Source organism: Mustela nigripes, chromosome 13 (assembly GCF_022355385.1).
Source record: "Mustela nigripes isolate SB6536 chromosome 13, MUSNIG.SB6536, whole genome shotgun sequence".
NCBI classification, from domain to species: domain Eukaryota; kingdom Metazoa; phylum Chordata; class Mammalia; order Carnivora; family Mustelidae; genus Mustela; species Mustela nigripes.
Genome location: NC_081569.1, coordinates 111,393,221 through 111,410,026, shown reverse-complemented (window position 1 = coordinate 111,410,026; position 16,806 = coordinate 111,393,221). Strand labels below are relative to the sequence as shown.

At 37.2% G+C, this 16,806-nt stretch overlaps 1 protein-coding gene and 1 long non-coding RNA gene across 2 annotated transcripts; one reads left to right on the top strand and one right to left on the bottom strand.

The window, feature by feature from the left end:
* Positions 1 to 2,377: 2,377 nt before the first annotated feature.
* CCDC196 (coiled-coil domain containing 196) lies at positions 2,378 to 14,819 on the bottom strand. The gene is made up of 10 exons (XM_059371308.1): positions 14,770 to 14,819; positions 14,526 to 14,678; positions 13,146 to 13,242; positions 12,400 to 12,450; positions 10,665 to 10,742; positions 10,393 to 10,476; positions 9,695 to 9,754; positions 9,181 to 9,322; positions 3,092 to 3,150; positions 2,378 to 2,497 (listed from the first exon to the last, which is right to left on the bottom strand). Exons 1-10 carry the CDS (start codon positions 14,817 to 14,819, stop codon positions 2,378 to 2,380), a joined length of 894 nt encoding a protein of 297 aa, XP_059227291.1.
* Positions 5,364 to 8,895, top strand: LOC131998861 (uncharacterized). The gene is made up of 3 exons (XR_009398898.1): positions 5,364 to 5,448; positions 6,778 to 6,900; positions 8,741 to 8,895. It is a non-coding gene; the product is annotated as an uncharacterized LOC131998861 (long non-coding RNA).
* Positions 14,820 to 16,806: the final 1,987 nt, after the last annotated feature.

Below are 16,806 nucleotides of genomic sequence, written 5' to 3'. Positions count from 1 at the left end.
ATTCTTTTTCTAAGAAGTTATAAATCTCTCCTACAACTAGTTTATTTATGCCTTCCTTAATGAAGAAAATAGGAGGGAAAAGTTCAGATACTCATCTAAACTTATTGAATGTCAAACAAACAACACACATCTGATTTTAAAACATTTGAATGGTGCTCTTTTAATCTAATTTTAAAATTGGGAATCTAAGGCCCTGAAATTAAATGACTTACTTAAGTAGTTAGTGTACAGTCAGATTTTATTTATATTCTTGACTTTGGTTCTCATTGTTCTGTCTAATCCAAATGACTAGGAAAGTCCCTCAGGACTGTTGAAGTGTACAAGGACTAAATAAGTACAGAGGTGACTTTCTTGAAATAGAACGTGGATTACATACTCAGGTAGCTCAGTTGGGAGAATATGAAACTAATCATGTCAGGGCTGCAGAACCTGTTATTCTTGTGGTCTAGAAAGGAGAGATACAAATTAGATTGAAATATGAACTGGTAGTAAGAATACCCAGGCTCGATTAACTGTGGGACTTTGGACACCCTTTCAACGTATCTGAATTCCAGTTTCTTTTCTGTAAAATGAAAAGAAAGTCATACTTAAAGTTCCTTCTAATACCCAAATTCTGTGATTTCATGTAAACCTTTTCAAGTCCAAATCACATTTTATTTATTTATTTGTTTATTTATTTATTTATTTATTTGACAGACAGAGATCACAAGTAGGCAGAGAGGCAGGCAGAGAGAGAGAGAGGAGAAAGCAGGCTCTCCGGGGAGCAGACAGCCCCATGCGGGGCTCGATCCCAGGACCCTGGGATCATGACCTGAGCTGAAGGCAGAGGCTTTAACCACTGAGCCACCCAGGCGCCCCCCAAATTACATTTTAAACACAACTTTACAGATTTAAATTAACCTTGGGGGAAAGAAAACTTTTGATTGGTTGGCTTACTTTGCTCCTTACTAGAATGTACAAGGAATTTCTACAAACTAGGAAATGTTTTGTAACAAATCAACTTTTCCCATATTGACATGATATAGGAAATTAGTGACAACTTAGAGTAAAGAAAAGATCTGAAGATCTCAGGGACTACAGTATGATTCAAACTGACATAAAACAAGGTATTAAGGGAGCCTGAGACTTTGCAATTAACTATCTGAGGACTTATGCTATATCTGAGTCTCTATCGAACCCCAGGTACTACATTAGGTGGTCAAAATGAAAAGATGAACAAGACATAGTACTGGGCCTCAAAAAATTCACAATCTGGTGAAGGAGAGAGCTCAGTAAACAAATAAGAAATTGCAATATAATTCATTAAGTGTTATGATAAAGGCAAGAGAGCCTGGAACAGTGATTCTCCAACCTGGCTATGCATAAGAATTTCTGAAGGAGCTTTTAAAAATACAGATGCTCTTCACTATCCTTAAGAGATGATTTAAATGATCTAAGGGAGGGGCCCAGTGAATTGGTATCTTCAAAAGCTCCCAGGGAGATCCTAGTATAAGAGTTGGCAAGGAGAACCACTGGGATAGGAGAAGGACTCAAACTCAGCCCTAAGGACAAATGATAATGTGCAAACACACAAAGAGAAGAATCAACTTTGTGTAGAGGCATGGAGATAACAGACCTCATGGTACATGAGGGAAGTTATAAATAGGTCTGTTGAGCTGAATATAGTATACATCAGCAAAGGGAGATACAGTGAAAGAGGAGCCTGGGGATGTAGGCAGGAGGCAGATCATTATATGGTCTGTGAAGGCGCTGGACTTTATACTAAAGTCAATGGAAAACCAGGATGGAAGAAACATGATCTCATTCCTTTTTTGGAAAACACCACTTCAGGTGCCATGGAAGATGGGTTAGAGGAACTGGAAGTGGGGAAACCAATTAAAAGGCTGTGGTCATCTAAGCAGGAAAGAGGACCTGAACTAAAGCAGTGGTGGGTGGAATATAGGAAGGTAGGAGTTATTCAAGGAAAATGTAAGTAGGAGAGAGAATCATCAGGGCAGTTGGACATGGTAGGTGAGAGAGTAAGAGAAATGTATGACACATAATTTTCCTTATTTTGTACCTATTTTTACTTATATGCTTGTGATGGATCTGCCCAGAATGAAACATTTCAGAGGTGGAAAGGAACAGCGTTTTATGTACTTGTTAACAATATACAGTATGGTTTGAATCTAGTCATTTCAAAATTAAGAGCTATCAAAATAATCAGAGACTGTTTTACAATCCCTAAATGACTAAATTCCTGACATACTTACGGTCAAGCATCTAACCTGCATTTCCACCCAGTTTGGTGGAGACATAGTAAACAACAGTAAAGCAAAGGTTTGAGAGATTTTAATTAACACAAATGGTTGCCCAAAGCAAATGGAGTGAAAGCCTTCTAATCCTTCAGAGCTTCATCTGGCAGTGACCTCAGATACAAGAGCCTCCCTCCTACATCGTCAAGCTGACTTCCTCTAGTTCCTTGTTGTTCTGTGGAGGTCTTTGATCCCAGAATTCTCTACAACATAGAGGAGGAAAAAAGAACAAAAAACAAAAAACAGCTAAAACATCAAGTGGCCTGGCATTCACTATGCAAATCTCCTAAAAATACTAAATTAGAATGTGCTTTAAAAAATAAATTCCAGAGGTGCCTTGATGGCTCAGTTGGTTAAGCATCTGCCTTTGGCTCAGGTCATGATCCCAGGGTCCTGGGATGAAGTCCTGAATTGGGCTCCTTGCTCAGTAGGAAGCCTGCTTCTCTCCCCCCTCCCATCCACTGCTCATGTTCTCTCTCTCTCTCCCTCCTTCTCAAATAAATAAATAAAATCTTTAAATAAAATAAAATAAAATAAATTCCAGGGCCACCTGGGTGGCTCAGTTGGCTAAGCAGCTGATTCGATTTTGGATCAAGTCATGATATCAAGTCATGGGATCCAGTCCCATGTAGGGTTCCACACTCAGTGAGGAGTCTGTTTGGCTTTCTCTCTCTCCCTGTCCTTCTCGCCCTCCCCCCTCTCTTTCTCTGAAATAAATGAAAACATCTTTAAATAAATAAATAAATCCCAAAAATCCAAGCCTTTAAAATAATTTTGAAAATGAAAGTAATTCTTACCACATTAGATTCATTTTTGCTGGTACTTGTTCTGTCCATAGTTGTAGTGCTTATAGTATCTGGTGGGAAACATTAGGAAAATGAGAGCTTTCTTTGAGAAAAAACAAAATGAAACAAAACCCGGTTTATTTTGAGTTGCAAGGCTACTAACATTCATCACACATTACATACAATATCATTGCATTACTGTAGGAATGGCTCTGGCATTAGCATTAATGTGGATTTTCTAAATATTGTTTTAGAATATAACTTCAAACATTATTTTTAAAGTTAGAATGGCAAACCTATTTCAGCTAAGGGCTCATGTCTCTCAGGCAGAAGAAAATCATTTGAGGACTGTATGCAAGTAGAAACAATTTTGTTTGAGAACCTACAAAACTGTACTTTTAATACAACTTTTAAATGAAAAAAAGGGATGATAAATCATATTCATATATCCACACCCTCAGATAACCCAGACACATTTTCCATAAAAATGGCTCCCTGTAGATAGTGGAGAATAACAACAACAAAAAAAGATAAAGGTGGGCATGGGGACAAAAAAGAGAAGGCAGGGAGAATGACAGGCATAGGCTGAGTAGAGAAGAAGGAGGGAGCCAATAAAAAGAGGAAAAACGAAGAATTGGAGGATGTTAAACAGGCTCTGTAGTAAGTCTGTCCTAAGTTAGGACTGCCAGAATACCAGTTAAGTTTGGGTTTCAATAAAAAAACAAATAATTTCAATAAAAATCATGAAATGTTTGGGAAATACTTAGACTAAAAAGATAACTATCTGCAATTCAAATTGAACTGAACATCCTCTTTCTGTTTGCTATATATGGCAACCCTATCCTAATAATCCTGTTGAACTTCCTGTGTGTAATATAAAAAAGTTTGGAAGCTATTGTCCCTCATTGAAATAATTATAATATTAATAAAGGTACAATTTATTTTTTTCAGCCCTCAGAATTTATATTTAGGAAAGAAGAATTTTATTCTCCTCCTGGACTTCTGTGGGGTTTTATTTATTTTTTTAAAGGTTTTATTTATTTATTTGGCTCAGACAGGGAGAGAGAGTGAGAGAGAGCACAAGCAGGAGGAGCTGCAGGCAGAGAGAGAAGAGGCTCCTCACTGAGCAAGGTGCCTGATATGGAACTGGATCCCAGGACCCTGGGGTTATAACCTGAGCCGAAGGCAGATGCTTAATCAACTGAGCCACCCAGGTGTCCCTTGGTGGGGTTTTATAGGACTAAAAAACAAAAACAAAAACAAAAACAAAAACAATTTAGTTTAGAAATTAACTTCATAATCTACTATTAGTTACTAAAGTAACTACTACATAGTACTACTATAACATAAACCTAACTTTGACATTCAAAAGGTTCAAGTTGTTTCAAAGCTTTAAAAAGCCTGTATTTGAGAATGTTACTATTTATCAAGAACCCAGATTCAAGCTAACTGTGGGCTTCCACCCCTGCCTTTCAGCCTTTTAACTTAACACTATTATTTTCCTTTCAGCAGCACATACTGGAGTATATTTCAGCCATCAGGAAGAGTCATACTAAAGTGAAGTAAAGGTTAAAGCCAGGAAGAATGACTTACTTTGGGAACGGAGGGAGTTAGAGAATAAATAAGGTCTCAAGAGTATTCATTTCCCACCTCAGTGGGATTTCATCTGAATTTATAAGTGTAGCAAAATATTCACATCCAACCTTCAGCTTCTTCTCAAAAGAGCTCAAGAAAATGCCAAGAGTACGAGTTTGGTAGGGGGAGCGGGGAGGAGAAAAAAGAAGTGTCAGAATCAAATGTCTTATCGTCAGTTACATTATTACCGAAGATAAATTTCTTCTTTAAACTACCAGCAGGCATGAGGGAAATTCAGCTAAATTTAAAGATTACTTCTTGCCTGTGCTATGATAGGTGGATGCCAAAAGCCAGGAACTGTTCTCTTGACTCTACAGAAGCCAGGGAAAGGCTGTTACACAGCTTGGGTCAAATTGTAATTTTACACTGCTGGGAAAATAAATCCCTTCAAATGTGACTCTTCCCCAGAAGGCACTCACTCTGTATAAAATGTTCTTCTCTTCTACAAGCCTAGGTGAGGCAGTATGCCAAATAGATTGCACTGGAAATGGTAATGCTATAACCAGGGCCTCAAGAGAATTTGCAAGTAGGGATTGTTTAAAGTGTATCAAAGTAATAGTAACACAGAATTCTGTTTTGCCTATCAAACAGCTCACACTATTGCAACACAGCCAACCAGCACACAAGACAGCTGATGTGGGAGGAAGAATTCTTGTCCAAGAGCAGTGAGAGAAACTTTTCCTTTACTTGGAAAGGTCCAGAACAGAAGGGCCTGTGCCCGGATTTGCTGCGAGGTATGTACCAAACGACATTTTATCCTTTAAGACAGGTTTGTGAAATTCAATTCTGTTGAGACTAGAGGAAAATGAACCATATGTAGGAACATTATTATGTACTTAAACTTCAAAAAATCACCACCTTGTGTAATTGCTCAACTCATTTTATAATTCAGTGTCCCGATTACCTGATTTATCTGTGGTTGAAAGAAATAGTATTAGACAGAGATTGTGAAGGAAGCAGACAGTGAATGTTTTTGGAAACGAGGAAACCATAGTTCAAGAAGCAGAGTAACAGGAAGGATTGTAGGGCAGAATACTGAGTTTAGTAAGGTCTAACCAAGGCTGCCAGTAATACACCTCAGAGCAACAGAGCATGGCAGAAAACATTAATAATTTCTTTTTCATTTGATATATAAATGTAGCACATTTTGTCCTGCAGGAACAGAAGATCAGTCTCTCCCACAGTGTATCAGGGTTCCTAAATCACGATTTGTGGACTAGAAGCCTAGATGTGATTGGTGCCACCTAATGGGATAAATGCAGAATTACAAACTGTCAACCCATGTTGAACTGTTTTATTACTGACCAAATTACCCATAGGGAGTATGAGTCTTCATTGGGAGGATAATACATTAAACAGTGATAAGTTTGGATTTAAATCATAGCCGTTAGAGGTGGAAAAGTCACGAGACATCCCATACTTTAACTAGGATATGAGCTTGGATACAGAATCAGAAGCCTGACGGCTCTAGTTTCTTGTTTTATGAGAACTACCCCATAGAGTCATCATTAGTGAACACAGTGAACATTACACAAAACCACATGCTTTCAACATGCTCTATAATATGTTTTGATTATTTTAGACAAAGAAAAAAACTGAAACTAAATGACTTCCCCGGGTTATTTAAATATTCAGCTTCAAAAATAAGACCTGCAACTCAGATATCTAACTCTAGATCAAGTGTTTTTTCCATTAAAATACTGTTTCCAAAAATTTGATGTCAAGATGATTTTTTTCTTTGAATGGCAACTGAGATAAATTTAGAAGGTGATAGAACACAGCATTAAACACTCTGTAAATCACAGTGAGAAAATTACTCCCTTTTCAACTCTTTAAATTTGATGGCCTCAAGGAGAAAGTTTCAGTTTGTTGCTGGTTTTCTTTAAAACTCTCTACATCTTGCTAATCTCACTTCCTAATAAAGATAAAACAGACCTCAGGCTTTAGCATCTGGTTGGAACATTAAAATTTTGTTTTTCTGTATCTTTACTAAGTTTACTTTCAGTTTTGGAAAGCTTTATCAGTTTTTCATTGAAAATAGTAATATTAATTATATGTTCCAGGAATGCATTTAAGAAATTAAAGAAGTCAGTCTAAACAGAATATATTGAAAACAACAAACCAAGTGACACAGAAGTTGGGAAACATGAGCACAATTAAATCGCCTCCCTATCATATCACTGCTGGTAATGATGTCTTAACACAATTAGTTTAAAAATCCCTCTATGAAAAAAACTAATGCTTTTGTTTTCTTTTCAAGTCAAATAAATAGGTCAGCATAACCAAAATCTAAGACTCAGATTTCAGATCCATTGAGGCTCAAATAAACCCAAAGATTTTGTATATGTGTGTGCTAGAAAATGAAACTGGCCTATAATCTGTGTTCAGTAAAGGCACAATCAATAAAGCACAGGAACAATGGGTAACACATGCTTGTGGCTACTTTCATTGGTGGTAACTGGAATTTTAGTGCCTTATCTCTTAATTCTCCAGAAGCACAAGAGGAGAGAAGAGAAAAGAGAGGAGTGATCTGTGGGCTGTCCTAGTCCAAATTTCAAAGATCCAATGTTCTGCAAACAAGGGAAAAATAGAAATCTTCTAAGGTGATTGAATCAAATAGAACCCTTCACTACTTATTAATCTTGGCTCTATTTGAATCTGGAGCTAAAAGATTTTTAACTCCTTACTCTAAGATCCCTCGGGATGACCTTCAGCTCATTTTAAACAAAGTAAAACAAGGATCTGTCATGCTTGTACCCTCTTCTCCTCCAGCTTTTTAATTTATACCTGAATAGCTTACTGCTTCTGATTGCATTCTAGGTTCTTATTTGAGAAGAAAACCTCAAGCTTCTGACTGTCCAATTCTTATCAAAACAACGGGTAAAAGAAAAAAATTTAAATATAATATAAGCGCCTGACTGGCTCAATCCATAAAGCCTGTGACTCTTGGGGTAGTGAGTTCGAGCCCATACTGAGTGTAGAGATTACTTGAAAATAAAATCTTTTAAAAAAAAGAAGAAAAAATATAAGTAGAACACTGGCTAAAGGATGAGTAGTCGATCCAACCTAGATTTTGTAAATTTTATATATGAGTCAAGTCAGACTGACAGTACTATGTACCTGGACCAAATCATCTTGAACTGACCCACTGCTTTTTAAAATTTTCAAATTAATATTTTTATTAGATTGTGCCAACAAAAAGATAAGAAACAGCCTAGAAAATTTAGATTCTGAATTCATTTTAGAAATATTATTGAGAACATTAGCTACTATAACACATACAGAATGTCTTGTCTCCATGGAGAAGAAATTTCTCTCTGGTCTCAAAACTAGTAAAAGCTATATTTCTTGAGCAATTAGTTTATTATTATTTTGTGGACACTGTGAATCCATGTTTCTTTTTCTGGGAAATCCAGAATCAAGTTTGAAGCCCGCTTCTAGTAACTATATAGTACTTTCATTATACATATTCATGTATTTACTTGGGCTCAACTTATTTTCCTTTTTTCTTGATTTACTCATCTATTTATTTAAATCTTATGTGCTGTGTGTGATTTTATCAGCTGTTCAAGCCCTTCATGGTATAAGACTGAGTAAAAATTAGAAATATAGAGGGGCACCTGGGTGGCTCAGGTGGTTGTGTCTGCCCTTGGCTCAGGTCATGATTCCCCGGTCCTAGGATGGAGACCTCCATCATGCTCCCTGGTCAGTGGGGAGACTGTTTCTCCCCATTCCCCACCCCTCCCTTCAACTCCTGCTTTCTCAAGCTCTCACTCTCTTTCTCAAATCAATACATTTTTAAAAAGAAATGCAAGATATACATACTTACACTGTTACTGATAAAATATTGTTATCCCCTAACGATGATTTCTCATTGCATGTGTTTTCTTTAAATACAGAGTTCAGATTCATAGATCTCTGAAAATTTAAGAAGTCTTTCTTCTGCCCCCTCAGAAGCCGTTCCTTTATTTTTTTTTTATAGTAAAATATACAATTTCCTCTAATGATGCTATAAATTCTTTGCAGGGAAACACTGATAATCTCAGAAGAATATTTGGATTAGTGAAACTCACAACCACTGTCAGAAGTCTATCTCTTTGGCTTTCTGTTCTGAAGTAGCAGAATCTACTCCAACAAGATTCATGAGACCAAACTACAGTAATTCCTAAGAAAAGGGTGTAAGTGGGGAGGAAACTAATATATTTTCAGGTACCAACTTTGTACTAACTACGTATACTAAGTACATAATATGTAACTTAGTCTTTACAAAAGAAAATTTCATTTCCTCCAGAGGAATCCTTTCTTTACCAGAGCTTCTGAGTAATAATGATAGTGATAAAATTTATTAGATCACTACTAACATTTAACTTATGGGGTGCCAGGCATTGTGCTGTTCACTTCATAAGTAATAGAATGTTCACTGTAAAATAAAGGCTCAAACTGTGTGCCTATGATACTCCACCTACCTCGGGACCCAGGAAGATTAAAATATGCTTGCTTTGGTTCCAAATACTGCTGTAAGTATAGGGATAATTTCAAGTCATTGGCCTTCTGGTAGTTCTTCAAGGCTTCAATTCTCAGCTCAATCACTTTGCCATTGAAGTCATTCTACAAGGCAACATTTTCAAAACTACTCATATAATACTGGCCTCTCTAAAGCACCTGTAACCTGACCTTTTTTACTCAGAAGTTTAAAATCATCCCATCATGTTCAATCTTTAAAGTTGGGCAGAAAGTATTTGTGATTTCCCCCCATTTCAAATAGAACAAAATCAAGACTATATGGGAAAAATGTATTTAAGTTATTCAAGGTGAAGCTGGAGACAGGTTTCTGCAGTTACCTCCCCATGAAATGTTTTCTTTAAGCAGGATAATTGGTCATCCGGATGAGAGACTTGGGGTGAATATTATGAAACTAAAAGACCTTATATTGTCTGAATGAAATTGTATCCCATGTCAAACCTAGGAAGATCTTCGTACCTGAAGGATGTTGGCTTGTTCCTGATACCTGACCCATTCCATTTTCCTCTGTTGCTTTTCCTGGTGGAAGAAAGAGCCTCTGGGTGACAAAGTAAATTGAGATCAGAAATCATTGTTCTCAATATGCTGCAAAGACGTTATAGCAAAGTACAATATCATTAAATTCACTAATAAATTGGCTTCAACTTTTTGGTCCTTTTAGTAGGGCCCTACCTGTATAATCCGTGCTCTAAAAGCTAAAAGCTAAATGAATAGAATACTTATTTATGGATCAGTGTGTTGTGGGAAGATTAAATACAAGCATAATATTTCTAAATAAATGTTCAAAAACAAATTAGCTACTACTTTGAGATTACATAGTTATTGTGGAGTTGTCATTGTTCATATAGTTTCTCCTACCTTGCCTTCACTAACATAATTTCCAAGAAACTTGCAGTGTGACTCTGACTCAAATATAATATCCCAAGGGAATCAGATCTCCTATAAAATTTTTATCAGTTCAAAAGCACCTGCTTCTTCCTCACCCACTTCCCCTGCCTGTGTTCCCACTCTTGCTGGCTCTCTATCAAATAAATAAGTAAATAAAATACTTTTTTTTTTTTAAAGAAGCACATTGCAGTTTAGACAGATTACTGCTACATTAAAAATTTTAATCCATCAGTTCTAAAAGCTACTACCATTCAGAAAGGTCACACTACCTTCCTTTTCTCCTTCACTTTCTCTGCACATGTTGTCTCCAGTTCATTTTTGGTCTTCCTAGATGATGAAGGGGTTTTAGGAACCTGAGATAGAAGAAAAGAGCTAAAGGAATAGAAGTTCCCAGAAGAGAAATGCAATGTCTTAGCAGACAGTAAATCCAACCTAACCTAAAGACCCAAATCCTCACTATCTGCCTACCCAAATTAGCCTTCATTGTCAACAGGCTGTTTCCGGCAATGTGGAATCAACAACCTTGAAATTGTCCACTTGCCTTCCCATCGTGCAAGTCTGCTTTGTTTTTTATCTGCGGTGCTTTTTGTTGACCACCGAGTTCTTCTGTGTCGAATGTCTGTAGAGACACATTATGGCAAAGCTTTAAATTAGTGGGAATTAGTGAGGGAAGTGGAAAACCATCACAAGTTAAGGATTTAGTTTCTGTGAAGTTGTCATTGTTCATATAGTTTCTCCTACTTGTGGATTTAGTTTCTGTCAGTCAGCAACCTGTCAGGGTTCGACATGAAAAATGGACTATGAAATGGGGTTCAGAATGGAATAAGACCTTCCATTTGGTCTCGAGTATACCTTATAATAATAAGACCTATTAACTGTACCCTTGTTATATGTCATCACTACTGTAAGCTACTTACACATTACTTATTTACAACACTCCATTATAAACTTTCTCATTTAATCCTCATAAGACGATTTTTATTTCCATTTTATAAATGAGAAAAGAGATTCGGAGAGGCTAAGTCATTTGTTTAGAAGAGTACAGAGCTGGAATTTGAACCAATCTTGCGGATTCCAAAGCCTATATTCTTAACCACTGGCCTCTCTCTCCATTTCTCGTTATCTAAAATTATGAGTAGGGAACATCAATCACAAGCTAATGTGTGTGGACATCACTTATAAAAAATCTTTGGGGAACTTTGGAGAAGCTGGATTTTGGGAGAGGAATTGTGCTGGCACATTTCCTATCACAAGGACTCAAATCAAGAACCAAAACTGATAATTCATAGAACTGATTTGTAGCTGCCTCTGAGAAGTAGGAGCAGATCTCAGGTCAGGATGCAAAGCTGGATGGTATCCTGATTATTTGTGGTAAGGTCAGATGAAAAAAACAGAGATCGTATCACATGCTGTTTATATCACAAGACACAATCTGTTTTTCTAGTTTTATAGTCTATGAAAAAGCACACGGATCTCAAGGAGTTAGTCCACAAAGGGATTTCCACCCCCATATGGTTTCCCAGCAAAAGGCCCTACTATTGTATTTTAAACAGTGAAGTGATTGTTGCAAAATCATAGGAGAATTAGAATTATATATTCATACATTCATTCATTCAACTTACATTTATTGATTGTCTACTATATTCCAAGCATTGTGCTACATACTAGGGATTCAGAGATGAACAAAGAAATCAAGAAACTGGAGGAGGTTGTAGTCCAGAGAGGGCCAGGGAGACAAGAAACAAGTAAAATAACAATTATAAAAATAAAAATAATGAGCTTAATTATAAAGAGTGCTGTGGAGGACATAAACAGAATTCTATAATAGAAAGTAGGGGAGGGGTGCCCTGTTTTACATGGACTTGAGGAGGTGATATTTAAGGAGACCTGAAGGATGAGAGTGAGCCAACCAAAAGAAAATAGTATTACAGGCAGAGTAAAAGCTTTGAGATAAAAAAAAGGTCTTGGCATGTTTGAGAACCCACAAGGAGGCCAGTGTGGTGGTTGCACAGAAAGTAGGGGGAGGACTTCTTTGAGAGGATAGAGGTAGGCAACAGCCATATTTTGCCACAATAAGGAGTAGATTTAAATGGTTTCCCTAAGGAAAGTGAAATGACTTGATTGTTTCAAAATATCACTTTGGCAAAGGATGGATTGGAATGAGGTATGGGTGGAAGCAGGGACATGACAAAATGAGAATGGGGACATGAGGAAAGGGAAGTTCTTTGGTTTAGGGTCTGTAAGACAACACTATCAAGAGATCCTTAGAGGCACACCTTGTTCCATAGCATCTCCATTTCCTTCCGAAGCATCTTGTTTTTCCTTTCCTGTTGGGGGGGGGACGACAAACCAAACAAACAGAAATGTGTTTGTCCAGTCACTAAAGTGAAGTTGGAAGAAATTATTAAGTAATGAGGGGAAAGGGATGGGGATGCAGGGATATAGCAAACCATGGAGGAAGGCAATAAATAGGTCTAGCCCAAAGTCCAGGAATGTGAGAAGTGAGTTTGATGAGATGACAGTACAAAAATGATAACAATTTTGAATAATAACTATAATTATGGTATTTGTAATATATTACCAACATAAATGAGTTCCTCACACAACACTTAAGATGTTCTGATCATATGGCAATTTTTCTGGCACATAGACCACTAATTTCTAATTTTTAAGATCATTTACCTTGTTGGTTTTTAAAAAATCTTATGAGTCTCCCAGAGCAAACTATTTCTTTTATTTTACTTTGGTATTTTCTATTCTTTATGAAATATGAAGGGTTAATATGCTTGTATTACTAACCTTTAGATGAAAAGCTTTTAAAAGTCAAAGAAACAACATTTTTGCTAGTTAGTCCTGAGTCTGCCCAACATTTCATCTGACTCCTTTTTAGGTCGAGGAGCTGAGTATCAGAGCCTTAGGTGCTAGAGATGAGCTCTCTCTCTTTCCTTCCACATCTGATGATAGCAACTGAATGGAGCTTTGTACAGGAGACCATTTCTTAGAATGCCTACCAACCTCTTACCAGATTCTGCTTCATCTCCTCTGCTTCCTTAATGAGCTCCATGACTGAGGATTCCTCACTCCCCTTCCCTGCCATGATCTGCCTCATAATCTGCAGACTTGAAAGAAGAGAAAGACATCACAAAACATAATACTTCCTAAAGAGTAATATTAATATTCTGGTAAGCAGTCAGAAAATAGACTACCATGGGAATGAGATGGGTACTAAAATCACAGGAGTTAATGGAATTCCTTCTGGACGTAGAAGGTCTCTATAGGATGATCTCATCCCCCACCAACATTTGCCTCAGCTCTGTGCTTTATAATGAGTTCTGTGTTCAGTAATACTCAAAACTTAGGTCTCCAGCTGCCAGTGAGTCTCTTCCTCACCCCTTCAGAAAAATGTTTTTGTAAATGGCTTTTGAAGTAGAAAGGATGATTTTGCCCCTGTGAAGAATGAGGTCAAAGAATCTGTTGTCTTCAGCCTAAATTCCAGAATTATGCCTTACCCCATCTCTGTTTGTATTTCTCATATAAAGACATTTGAATTAGTTGGGGAAACCCCTTATATCCTTATGGTAGCTTCCAACATACAGTCCAAGCCATCAAGAAATTTCTAACAAAATCTAAATCAATTCCAAGTAAGTCAAAGACTCTCTATTCTTTAAAGGAGTTAAATTTATATTTACGTTCATTATACTTTTTCCTCCTTAATTATAAGCAGAGATGTGAACCTTTGTGTTCTCTAGCCCTAAGAGAAGTTTGTTTCTGCACTGCAAGCAGCTGGTGCTTGACCACAATGTTCTGTCTGGCCTTTGTTCTCCAAAAGTCTGAGCTCCCTGGGATGCCTACACTACAGGTAGAGAATGAAGGTAGACCCATTAAGGTTAGATTATCTGAGACTAGAAAGGAGACAGAGTTGGTGGGTCCCAAGAACAGTGAGTGCTCAGATAAGAGTTGAGATTTCATCTACCTAGTATATTTAGAGAAGCCAGACTCTAAATCCAGAGGACTCCTAGGCCCAGAAGATTTCTCCATTTTACTCCTTGACAAGGGAAGAACAGAGACATCTATCCTAAAGTGACCCCACACCCATGAATAAGGAGCTATCAGTGTAACCAAGACAGACTGAAATACTAAAGGCTCTTCTCTGTTTCTTGGATGGGCATCCTAGGGAAGAAGAGTAGTAACTGTAACCTCTTGAGATGAGGATTGAATCATATTTAATTTTACTAACAGAAAACAAAGGATTACTTGCCACTGATTTTGTGGTTATAAATTCCTTATTTACATAGCTAAATATCTAAATCTTTTTAAAAATGTAAATAATCATTGTTAATCCTCTGGATTAAAGTCCTCCAGCCTTTTTTCCTCTAAGAAATCCTGAGTAGAAGACCTTTACCTTCTTTGTTTTTCCTCCAAGTTAGACATCAACTTCTGGCATAAGAGATTGTTCTTATCTTCAAGAGGTTTTAGCATCTCTAGCAGTTCCTGCTTCCTTAGCTTTAGGTCCTCATTCAGCTCCTTCAAGTAGTTCTCATCTATTTTGGAACATCTGTGGGAAGAATAATATCTGCCTTTAGCCCAAGTTAGTAACAGAGACCCTCTGGCATCTTACCACTTGGCATCTTCTGTCCATGACTCACCTTGGTTTTGAAGGCAAGTAAGATCCTGAAGGGTTTGAACCACTTGTCATTTTGAAGGGAAACTTCTACTCTAAGAATAGAGAGGTCTTCTTGGAAACATGTGCCTTATTGTTCCATTCAGTTAAGTCATCATCTTTCTGCTGCTGTTCTTGAATCTCCTGTTGCATTGGACTGATTTTAGTTACAGCTTGAGTCACAATGGCACTAAGACCACAGAATCACCAGGACTTTTAAGTGTCTCCAACATCACTGACAGCTTGTTGAATGAAAATACCATTAGATACATCTGACCAATTCTTGCCTTAGCTTTAACCAATGCCCAGTATTTTATTCTGAAGTCTCTGAAGGGGATAGAATCAGAACATATCTATATTATGGAATTCCTAGAAATTTGGCCAGTCAAAATTAACTCATGAACACCATCTTCCATGGCAGTTAACCTGCATGAAATGTCTACTACCAGTAGGTCACAGTACCAGATTCTGAGAGTAAGAAAAAGATAAATACAAAGCATCAACCTTCTGAGGGTCTTAGAAGAAGGAGAGAAAATCTCTAAGAGACATTTTTGAAAAATAGAGGCCAAACAGACAAATTTAAGGTATGGGTATAATGTTGAGTAATATATGAGTCTTGCCATTATATTCTTATCTTTAAAACTTGATGTATTGGGCGCCTGGGTGGCTCAGTGGGTTAAGCAGATGCCTTCGGCTCGGGTCATGATCTCAGGGTCCTGGGATCGAGGCCCGCATCGGGCTCTCTGCTCAGTGGGGAGCCTGCTTCCCTCCCTCTCTCTCTGCCTGCCTCTCTGTCTGTGATCTCTCTCTGTCAAAGAAATAAATAAAATCTTAAAAAAAAAACTTGATGTATTACAATGACAAGGAAAAATAATATTGAACACATAGCAAGAGGATATAATCTGGGAAAAATCCATACTGCCAAGTAAGTCCTTCCACCACTATAGTTTTTCCTGAGAGTCTGTGATTCTACACTTACCTTCAGATTCTGATTCTGCCCCCATTTTTCTCTCTTTGCCAGAACTACATTTCTCCTAGACCCTAAGACCTTCTGTCTTTATCTATGTAATTTAGTGAGCAGAAAATAACTCAGAGTCACATATTTGTTTCTTCATGGCCTTTAAAAACAGGTGTAGGGCAATATTTTCTGTGAAGTTCTCATATGAATGAAGTCATGTCAATTTCAAGTATTAACTGAGCATTTCTGGGCATCTTCTAGAAACATCCTCCAAAGAAACCTAACCTCGTCATGTTTTGGGAAACCTTAAAGGCTGACTATTGTAGTGGAAATAACACAAGATTTATTTTGTCAGATCTTGGTTTGAATCTTGGCTTCCATGTGAGAAGTGAGATGACTGTGAACAAGTTACCAAATTCTTTGAGTCTTAAGTGCCACTTTTGCAAAAATTAGAATGGTAAATAAAAAGATCTGAATGAGAAGTAAATGTAATATTATTGAAGATCCTGTCTCATGCCAGGTGTTCACTTTTTAGTGTGGTTTTGTTGGTTTGGTTTTGGGGATTGTATAATGCACTAAGTAATACAAAATATGAAAGAGCTGATTTATATAAGGCTAATGAAGCTTAAACTTCAGAGCCCTTCATCTTTATAGGCCTCTCTCAAAGGCCTATAAAATACCTTATTTTATATCCATAATTTTGTATTTTTATTTAGAAAGACAGAATTCCCCAAATTATACACTCCTATGGTCCCCCCAAAAACTGGATCTGCCCCTGGTTGGATCTGATATTTCCCATAAGTATCTCCTATAGGAAAACTTCTCTTTAGTCAGTCTCAACAAATACTTTTTCTAAGGCAAATATGTGTCACTTGTAAGTTATGTATGATAGCTCATGTAACATGACATTAAATTGGAAAAGTCATGTCAGCTAAAGCACAATGTAATTAACACTGATTGTCCTAGGAGTTCCTATGAAGTTTGGATTGAACAAGGGTGAGCAAACTCCACAGTTAGAAGGAACTAAGTAGACTAATTATTATTAGTTTTTTAGACTGTAGAAAT

Excerpts from the sequence above, each read along its gene's own strand:
- CCDC196 (XM_059371308.1), bottom strand. The coding sequence starts at position 14,819 with ATGACAAGTGGTTCAAACCCTTCAGGATCTTACTTGCCTTCAAAACCA. Across the intron at positions 14,679-14,769 it reads TACTTGCCTTCAAAACCAAG|ATGTTCCAAAATAGATGAGA; the intron begins GTGAGTCATGGA and ends TTCTTCCCACAG. Across the intron at positions 3,151-9,180 it reads TAATCTTCCTGGGTCCCGAG|ATACTATAAGCACTACAACT; the intron begins GTAGGTGGAGTA and ends GTTTCCCACCAG.